Raw genomic sequence first — 10,874 nt, forward strand, 5'->3', positions numbered from 1 at the left:
TGTTTTCATGTGTTCTCTATGATCGGTGGTTCGCTGTACTCAGGGAGGTGATGCTGATGGTTGGCAGGACACGGCTAAAATGTCTCCTCAACAAGACGTACTGCACACATAAAGAAAGGCCTTTTTTATTTGCTTTTACATTTTGGAAAAAATCACATATTTACATTCAAAAATACTTCATTTTTGTGTCTCTAGAACAGTGGACATGTTATAATATACGGACACATGCAGAGGGAAAATACATTGATTTGCGCCTGCTAGAAATTTCTAAATTAATGATTCCAGAGCACGAACAAACAGGAGGGTATACAAGGTATGCCACTAGCAGGAAACAGAACTAAAGTGTTTTTGGTTTAAAGTCAAAAGCCTTAATACAATTGATTTTACACATACACTGGAAAAAACATACTGATAACTAGGACAGATTACATAGAATGAATACATTTAAATGTGTTGTTGCAATATTTTTTTGCAAAAACATAGCAATTGTGGAAAACTGTATGATAAATATACTCTTAAGAGTCAATTCTGTTTCCTTCTAAAATTTTACTAAAATTATTTGTTGAGTTACACTTGCCACCATCAAGATTTTCATCTAGTCACTGGTGGAATCCATGTAGTTCTTATTCTGTATGTTAAAACTCATTTAATCAAATACTTCAAGTACAATTATTAATAAAGATGATTACATTCCAGTTTTTCATATATGGGGGGAAAGTTCAGATATAGTGGTTTTGCCTAAATAGTTTCTTTTGAATACATACAGAGCATACAGTTTATCTTCATTGAGTCAAATCTAAATTTGAGATCAGTCCACATGTAAATCATGCACAGAAGTCAACAGGAGATGAGCATAAAAATACCAGCTTCTTATATGCAGATCTCAAGTTTAGATTGTTGCCGCAGTTGGAGGTTGTCAGGGGTTTGCTGTCAGTCCGTGATAGCTTAAAGGCTGCCGTAGATCCTCTTGATGGTCTCCCCTTCGTCCTTCTCCATGATGCCCTTGTCGATGTACGAGTCCACCTGCTGGTCCATGAAGTCTCTCAGTTTAGACAGGTCATAATCTGGGAAGGCAAACACAACATTGGAATTTGACAAGAATTGAGAAATTTGTATTCTCAAAATACAGGGTTGATGGTCAGTGTTAGGATCATTTCTTTATCAAGTAATGCACAGAGTCGTCAGATTCAGTGATTGTGATCATAGAGAGATTGGGATAGCCATAGTCTACTATGTCATAATTCTAATATATCATGACAAGGCCCACACACGTCACACGCAACACTGACAAGAGTACACAGAATAATCTGGAATGGCAGTAGCAGGGAGATTAGGGTCGGAATTAGAGTGTTTGACTCCTTGGCACACCGTCCAGTCAAATCACCCACAGACTAAATAGTCTTACTTCCTGTTACGGAAAATCAGGTGACCTTTACGCCTCAGGTAGATTTCTTAGAATTGAGCCACATCCTCAGATCCGACAAACATTTATTTTAGTTGTATAGTATTGTAGTTATTCCGTAACTTTTCACTAGTTTGTCCCCAGTGCTCTGACTATGGCTGGCTTTATAAAATGGCCGCTGTTAGAGACCCATATTTGGCAAGAAAGCAGCAGGAAGCAGCATTATGTAAGCGTTGGAACGATCCATAATCTATTACAAATACAAATGAGTCTAATTATCTCTCCAGAGATTCCTTTCTAGAGCCCTCCGCTCCACAGGAGGGGAAGAGACGGGGGGAGAGGAGGAGGAAACAGGTGGTGGCCAGCAGCAGCATTTTAATGGAACATCATTAGTAGATGTTTTGAACCACATCATATTTTATAATAACGAAATGTATTCAATTAGGAGACACTGTCATCCAAAGTGACGCATAGAACAGGGGAGATTTGAAACTGCAACCTCTTCATCTGCAGCCTATGTTCATGTTGTGGATGCAATGTCTCCTTGTAAACTTAACACAAATGAGATGAAGGTTTATTGACACCAAAGTGGAATTTGGTCGTAGGTATCATTATTGCCACTGTGCTTGGCTTTGCTAGTGAGCCAAATACAGGCAAGCAACCCCATATGTTCCTTCTGCCAGCATATGGATGAGCACACACGCACACACACATGCACACACACACACACGCACACACACATGCACACACACACGCACCTAGAAACACAAACATAAGGGTGCTGCCTAGTGATATCACCGTCTGTTACTGACCTGGTGAGTCCAGCAACAAACCCTTTTCTCGTTGAGTCATCGATACACACACACACACATGGATACACGTATGGACATCCACACATGAAGGGAAAGTGGAAACAACTTGCTAGAGTAAAGACTTGATAATGACCTGTTGTCCACTTGGTTCCCATGACAGCCACAACAGTCATGTCTAAAATGCTTTTGTCATCCACCAGCTGTCCATGATTCCAAGTCACAGTAGTAAAAGCTATGTGGAATACAACAGAACCCATACTGTTGCTATGGTGAGCTGGGGTGATGCAGTGGGCTAGGGCTGAAACAATCCTTGATCAAGCCCGACGTAAAAAACGTTTACGTCTCCAATTTTGAGTGCAAAATTTGAGAGAAAAAAAGGCACTTCCCTTTCAGCAAAGGGATATAAAACTGAACTGTGACACCTCTCTGTAGTTGTGATAGAAGAGCATCTGGGTTAACACATTACTCCTCATTCATAAACACTGCCAGCCAGTAAACAAGAACATCACTAACACTCTCACTTCCTTCAACAGGAAGTAGAACAACCATTACTGTACAGATACAAGGCTCATCATGGAAGCAGGTGGAAATAAATTAATTTGCTTTGGTTTCGAAAACAAATAAGGTGTATCGGAGTAATTAGAAATCGTTCATATTTATGGAGTCTGGGAGTAAGCAACAGCTTCTCTTTCTCCTCACTTATTTTAATTTCAATCCAGACATTCAGAAGAGACCTGAATTGAACTATTCTACAGCGTGTCACCACAGATTTAGCTCAGATTTAGACCACAGTAGGCACAGGAAAACGGAAGTCAGAATGTGTATGTGAGTGTGTGAGAGCACCACAACCCTAAAATGATCAGCTGATATACCTAGTTGGATATCTCGGAAAGATATGTGAAGCTTTCCCAAAAAATTTAGCTCAAAGAGTCGAGTGTGTTTGGAATCTCCTGGTTTACTCCATCTAAGCCACTGTGGGCCAGATTCTCTAACCACCACACAGGCTTAGTTTGTAACAGCTTCTTTATTCTCTTTACTTTCTCTATCTTGCTTTCACAGTTTGTCTGTGTATCTCTCGTTCTTTTTTCTCTCTCCTTGTCTTTCTTTCTTTTAAAAACTCTTACCATTTTTGCCTTCATCTTTGTTGTGTTTTTTCAGCCATTCAATGTTCTTCCTGATAGCCTCCAAGTAGGTCTCAGACTGGCCAGGGTGATCTGCCAATCACAGCAGTTGTGAGGGAGGGTAAGAGGGGGGAGACAGGGGAAGGAGAAGACATGCTGATCAGCCTGAGTGGATTTTATTACTGATGAACTTTCTCCCTCTGTGACCACAATGTCTTCCTGTTTTGATGCCTGCAGGTACAAGCTGAACCAAAATAGAGCATTTGCTTTGTTCTATTTAAAGAGAAAATATGTTTTTGGAAAAATAGGCATACTGTCTTATAATGCAAAGGTGCATTGTCTTGTTTACATAAATGAATCAAGCGGTAGACTAAGGAAAGTAGCAGATGGGACCTATTCTAACCCTATTCTTAGTTTATTCTTAGTTTATTCTTAGTTTATTCTTAGTTTATTCTTAGTTTATTCTTAGTTTATTCTTAGTTTATTCTTAGTTTATTCTTAGTTTATTCTTAGTTTCTTGTATGTGCTAGGGATGCACCGATATATCGGCCAAACATCGGTATCGGCCGATATTTAGACTGCCACAATCGGCTATAGGCAAATAAGGTTACATTCAACAATGGCAACTCACTGATGGCAACAGATGACGTGCGCACTGCGCATGTATGGTTTGACAAGCTTGAATTTGAATGTGTCTTTGTAAGATATAACTGTTTATCCCTGAATGGAAATTCAAATGTGACACAAAGGCCTACTGTTAAAACGGTCCGCATGTCTGCAATCTTCAAATCGCCCTGAGACACGTTTTTTTTTGTAGTAGGCTACTATTTTACCTTTTTCAAAGAACCAAGTCAATAAGATGATCCGAACTTCCCATCACTACTTTAAATTGTAAGCTAGCTAGAGCTAGCAAAGTTGCAACGCTGATGCGGGTGGAGTTAACCAACTGTTGTTCCCACCCCGTTGCTTGTGGGAAGTTTATGAAAAGTTCAAAATCTTTCAAAGGGATTTTCTCTGCTATTGTATTTAAGGGGCACCAGCAGTCAAATAAGAAAAATATTCTTCAAATATTTCAGATTCAATTACATTTCTTATACTATCCTACATCCTTGTTTGGCAATCATTCAAATCCTAAAGGACTGCTGCAGTCAGCCTACTCTCGGCACTTAGTTATATTGCTATGTGCCTAATGACTCTTCTAGATCATTCTTTATGTAGGTAAAAGCGAGAGAATGAAAACGTTGATGAACAGTTACTCACGGGCTTCGGTCGGGGGCTGCTCCTTCTTGGTGGAGTCCTTCAGGGTCTCGTACTCTTTCTGCATCTTGGCGGCAGCCTCCTTGGTGTTGTCGTCGTCGTCTGGGGTCTTCCCTGAGCACAGGAATGCAACATGGACTCAGTCTCAGACCACCAGGCCAAGTCCGAGCTTTAAAAACAACTAACCATCTACCTAACAAATAACAAATATCTAATGACGAAAAAATCTCTTGGACTTTGGCTTTACAGTGCAGCTCATCGTTTTCACGATTGGGAGCTGCTCCTTCCGGCTGTTGCCAGCAGGGCACTAGGCTGTGAGTTCCTGCCCAGGACACCTACCTGCAGGTGGACTGACGTCTGGGGTGCCCAGGGACTTGCCCAGCTTGTTCTTGGTCTGCAGGGCAATCATGGCATCTAGGTTCTCTGCAGGGGACGGGGACGGGAGGAGACAGGCAGCCTAGTTTAGACAGACTCTAGACAGGGTTTCATCTTCTACAGGAGATTGTGACTACGAGAACGTCCAAGGCCAGTGTTGTTGTGCAGAAGTGGAATCCCCCTCTCCAAGTAGGAGTGAATCACAAACGTTTCAAAAGCTGCATCTCTCTCTCTCCTTCGGTGATTCACCTTTTCCTGAACTGTCTTATGCTGTCCCTCCCTCTCTCTTTCAGACCCAGTAGACGACACGATTCTACCTTCTTTTCTTTTCCCACTCCACCCTTTATCCTCCACTTCTCAGTCGTTCTTCTTAATCGTATTCCACCCCGCAATTATGTCTCTTTCACACAACCCACACCTCCCTCTCTCCAGGGCTTTATCTTCCCCAGGCGTACTGCCTCTGAATGACACGGGAGTGACAGGTGTGTGATGCAGATGACTCATCTGGGACCACAAGCAGCCAAAGGGACAATGACCTGTCGCTACGCAACGAGTAACTCCATCCGCAGGACCTAAACATGATGTCGGAGGGTTGCCAAGGAAACCCCTCATCTGCGTAACAGAGGGTATGTTTCCATTATCTGCGTGTTGTGCAATCTTTGTTCTGCTTTTATGACCGCCGATGCCTTTGTGGATAAGTGAGCTGAGGAAATAAATCAGGTGGTTCTTCTGACCAAAGCAGAGATACTGAACAGCTGTTGGGAAGTAATACGAAGGGTTTTGATTGGATGTGTTTAAAACCCACATAGGAAAGCGTGTGTGTCTGTCACCATATCATGACACACACACACCTTTTTATCAGGCCAAATTAACATCAGAATTACAGTTTTGATATATCCAAAAAAAGGTTTGTTTAGTTATTGAAATTCACATTGGAATATGTCCAATTACGGTGCACTCTATAGAAGTCATCTGCCTCTGCTGGGGCCTCTCCCAGGATGGTGGTGTGTGTGTGGGTGCAGTGTGTGTGTGTGTGTCTGTGTGTGTGTGTGTGTGTGTGTGTGTGTGTGTGTGTGTGTGTGTGTGTGTGTGTGTGGGTCCAGTGTGTGCCTGTGGGTGCTAGTCGTTTAGGCTGCGTGGGTTTGAGATGGGGAGGCTAGCGTTTCCATGACGCTAACCGGCATAGAAAGAGGCTTTACACTTCACTGCTTCAGTAGATAAGGAACACACACAAACACACGCCAGTGTGCATGCACACACACACACATTCACCTTTTAGACGGAATTACAATGTTGGTGCTATCCAACAACACTTCTACAGATGTAACTGCATTGCTAATCTGCACGCTTGTAATCTAGTTATCCAGGATGTAAACCGCTATGCGTGGACTATAATCTTACCCAGATAGGAGACCCCTTCCTCAGGTGTAATTGTGCCGTATTTCACCATCATTTTCACAAAGTCAATCAGAGTCTTCATGATGGTGATCAGAGTCTTCCTCTCGTGGGCATCTTGTTCTGGAACACCGAACACTCAATCAATAAGTCAATATACGGTGATGGCCTTTCCTATTTCCTAATCATCATGATAAGTACTTTGGTGTTCGATCATTTATATTGCTGTGTGAAAGCTTGTGTCTGTGCATGTGTTTGTTTCGTTACCTGAGTCGAGGCTCTTGAGCAAACGGTAGAAATTGGGGAAATATTGCAGGTCCTGGAGACCGTCCTCTGGGTTTAGCTCGTTCCCCTCCTCCCCCTCGCCTTCGTTTCTGTCCTCCCTCTCTCTCTCGTTCCCTTCCTCCGCTTCTTTGTCCCAGCCCTCATCCACCACATCATCCCCCTCTCCGTCCGCATCTCGGTCCACCTCGTCATCGATGGCACCCTGCTCTTCATCGACATCATCTTCCTCGTTGTTTCCATCCCGGGGGCTGTTTGACTCGTCCTGGACAGAAAGGAGAAAGAATCATCATCATCACCATGATCATCATCATCGTCCTCATCGTCAGACTTTCAGAGAAAAAAACTCCATTACTCCATCGACTCGGATTTGTATCCAGCATGTAGTTCAATGAGATGGGATAGAAGTGAGAGAGATTGGGTCATACCATGTTTGTGTCTTGGCTCAGGTCTTCCCTGGTTTTGGGATAGTCCATTTCAGAGTCTTCAATCTCGTTGTTCTTGGCATTCTTAGTGATGAGTTCCTGCAAGGCCTCAGCCACTTCGTACTCCAGAGTATCTGCCTGGCTCTCAGTGATCTACGAGAGAAAGAGACAGAGAGAGACAGAGAGAGAGAGAGAGAGAGAGAGACAGAGACAGAGAGAGACAGAGAGAGAGAGAGAGAGAGACAGAGAGAGAGAGAGAGAGAGAGAGAGAGAGAGAGGAGAGAGAGAGAGAGACAGAGAGAGACAGAGAGAGACAGAGAGAGACAGAGAGAGAGAGAGAGAGAGAGAGAGAGAGAGAGAGAGAGAGAAACAGAGGGAGAAAAATATATATTCCATCGATGAAAACCAGTGAAGACCAGTCATGGACAGGTGTCAGCTACTATGGAGGAGGCAGACAGCAGGCAGCAGGACCTACCAGTCCCAGTTTCAACAGCTTGGAGACGATCCTGTCAAACACTCCTCTGTCATCCTCCTCGTAGATCTTGTTAGCGATCTTCTGGACGATGTCCTCAGCTGTCAGTGGAGTGCCGTCCACCTGGCGGAAACTCTCTGGGTCGTCTGAGAAGTACAAGTTGTCTCTGTAAGCCTTTCACTATTAACATTTCACACTCTAAAAAATATATGTATTTTGCTTCTATGTCTGCATTAGTTTCAAATCAAAATTTAGCCCTTTTTTCACGCAAGCATGTCACAGAGGGCTTCACATACGCCCATAGAACTGCCCCTCAACTGCCCCTTGTTTTTTGTTTTTTTTCACTTCTTGGTTAAATGTCTTTTCATACTGGACGACCAAAGGGATAGGGTTGTTTTCTGCTGTCCAGATGTGTTCACCCACTTGTGTAGTGTAGCACACATCAGTGCGGTGTAGCGCACATCAGTAATTCCTTATGAGTCACCTCTCCTCCCTCTTTTTGTCTCTAATGGACATGTAATCAGCTTGGGTTCTCTACATCCGGTGTTTTGGATAGCAGCATAACCCTAACACAACATGCCTAACGCTGTCTCCTAGCCCGTGTGGTAAATCACCAGGATGTTCAATACTCCAAACTACCAATTATCTGCAGCATCAACAACACAGATCACCGCTGATTCCAACAGCTTAGTTAGGAAAAGCTCCAATTATGCACCACATACAATGCGGACTTGATCCAGGTTACATATAAATATGTGGCTTCAAATGGAAGTCGAAATCAAATAAAAATTCCCTGCGAGTATATTAACCGATGAGGTGTTTTCAGTGTCTGAGCTACTAGCATGAAAGAGGTGAACAACCAGCATGTACAGCCTTGACAAGTCCTCAAGAGGGGGAAACACTGCAGTGTACTGATGGCCAAGGCCAAATATATCTACATTAGCATCATAACAGAAAGGCTAGACCGTTTGACCAGTGGTCTGTACTCAGAGGAGTTGCACTACAAACCAGGATGCTGTCTTGAGTCCCAGCCCAAGAGAGAGGGAGAGATACAGAGATGGAGGAAGAGAGGGTCTGAATATCAAAGATGGAAACTGAAGACCTCTAGCAGTGTATCTCTAGTGGAGAGAGAGAGAAATCTCAGCCCTAAGCTGATGATACAGGATACCCGTGCTGCACACACCCTGCCAGCTCAGCACAACATGGCCGCGCTAATCAGATCCTACGCAGGTCTAATATAACCTCACAAAAGTCTATAAAGAGATGCACAGAAACAGTCGCAAAATTCAGGTACTTGGGATGAGTGGGGATGAAGTTGTTTGCATTTTATATTTTCCAGGAGAGGTGGAAGCTGATGTACAGCTGGTGCAGAGGCTGTTTACAGCTGTAACCTCTGCACTGCCTCGGTCGACAGCAGGAGGGAAGATAATCCTCTCCCTAGCTCCCTCACTCTTCCTCTATCTCTCTCTTTCGTCCTTCATACAAAATGTCTGCCAGCTGACCTGGCAAGAGCAGAGCTTGACAGCTGAACTCCCTGACGATTAAAGGTCAAACACAGTCCCAAAAGGCCCATCCAGGAGTGAGTTCATCAGAGGGGTCTACCACACTGAGTAACTGGGTCCTGGGTGCATGGTAACCCGTCTGTCCATGTTGGTACTTACCATAGTCCATTCTTGCCTTTGTTGAGTCATAGTCATCAGCCAGGCGACGGTTCTTAGTGGAATCCAATTCGTCTGTGATGAGCTGCTCTTTCCCATGGCTCTCGCTGACTGGCGTCTCATTGGTTTCCTTTGACTTTTGACCTTCAGCCAGGGACTTGAGCAGGGTGAAGTCATCGTTCTCCGGCTCTGCCTTGGTCTCCTTAGTTTCAGCTTGGGCTTTAGTATCTGAGATGCCAAATAACATGAACTTACATTTTTGTATTGTTCAAAGGAGGAGTGATAAAGACTGATATGATGGAAAGATGAAGGGTTAGCCTGAAATTAGTTATGGTAAACATCTTAGGATTTAACACTCTCAACAGCCAAACGGAACATGGACATTGAGCTCCCTCTTACCAACAGACAGAACTGCTGCCTTCACGCTGTCTGCCTCTGCAATCTGGAAAAGTACAAATGTTTCACACACGTGTAAGAAAATATATAATATTACAGCTACAACGTATTTATTAATTTACTCTAAATTGTTTTTGTTTTGTGTTGGGCAAGTTTTTTGTACGGTATGCATGGGGTTAGAAACTCATTCCTCTTTAAGATGTGTCGCCAGGATATTTGATTTTAGTTTACCTGGTCTTGGAGCGGTCTCTCCTCCGTCAACTGACGGTTGTACACTGCTTTATCTACAACAAAAAGAAAACAACTTCGATTAAGCATCACACAGCAGGCCTACTTAGCCTACCGATCAGGATAATCCGTAGCTCAAAATAACTGACACATTTTATGAATCTGAAAAAAATTATAGATAAACAAATTCAGGCCGCAGAGTCATTGGCTTCGATTTAATTTGTTTATTCATGGGAAGTTTCAATCCAAACTCACGACCCAACACGCCAGCGGCATTATCGGATTAGCAAACAAAGATTAAACAGCCTCGAAAATAGAACACAATCGGCCTTCAAGCGTTTGCAACGAAGCAAACGAATGAGAGTTAAAAAACCTTTGGTTTATAATTCTTCAGCCATGTCTCTGTTTTCTTCTAACTAACAATAGACTATACTACGAAACACACGGCTTTTATTGACCATATTCACATCTAAATCACTATCTGATATATTAAACAACAACAAAGGAATCAGTAAATAAAACAAAGAAGTGGAAGGCCACTTTAGCACTCACCATCCTTCGCGGCAGGTGTAGGAAAAGCAGAACACTGGGAAACAGTCAGAGCAAGAACCTGGAAAAGGAGGAAAAACCCTGTGCCTTTAGACGCCATCCTGAAATAAAAAATATCCCCCAGAATGGGTTTGCAGTTTCTAAGAGGCTATCTCTTGCTTGTGGATTTCTGGGCGGCTAGTTAAGAAGGTACTCGGGGATACAAAAAATTAACTGCTGAATGTTTGGACAGCTCCGGTCTTCCGACTGGTGCTGAAACTGACACCGACGTTGAGCAGTTTGTACCCGCCGTGGCAGATGTACCAGCGGAAGGGGCTGGACAAATCCCCGCTCTGTTCTGAAGCTGTTAACGACCCGTGGTTCTGAAACCAGGTCGTTCTCTGTAATTAAAAGGAGATAAGCTTTTCGTCTCGCAGTTCCTAAGCCTCGTGTGAGTTGCAACTTCACTTGTCTTCAGACTGTGTTACCCTCAACAATACGTGTCCTCTTTTACCCATCTTCG

At 43.3% G+C, this 10,874-nt stretch overlaps 1 protein-coding gene across 1 annotated transcript; it reads right to left on the reverse strand.

The window, feature by feature from the left end:
• Window positions 1-109: 109 nt before the first annotated feature.
• Window positions 110-10,874, reverse strand: scg3 (secretogranin III). Its single transcript, XM_047042628.1, has 12 exons — window positions 10,376-10,874; window positions 9,827-9,879; window positions 9,599-9,641; window positions 9,203-9,427; window positions 7,545-7,687; window positions 7,073-7,222; window positions 6,630-6,909; window positions 6,369-6,485; window positions 4,932-5,015; window positions 4,596-4,706; window positions 3,339-3,428; window positions 110-1,064 (listed from the first exon to the last, which is right to left on the reverse strand). The coding sequence occupies exons 1-12, from the start codon at window positions 10,470-10,472 to the stop codon at window positions 946-948; spliced, it is 1,512 nt and encodes a 503-aa protein (XP_046898584.1). The 5' UTR covers window positions 10,473-10,874; the 3' UTR covers window positions 110-945.

Source organism: Hypomesus transpacificus, chromosome 19 (assembly GCF_021917145.1).
Source record: "Hypomesus transpacificus isolate Combined female chromosome 19, fHypTra1, whole genome shotgun sequence".
Lineage (NCBI taxonomy): Eukaryota > Metazoa > Chordata > Actinopteri > Osmeriformes > Osmeridae > Hypomesus > Hypomesus transpacificus.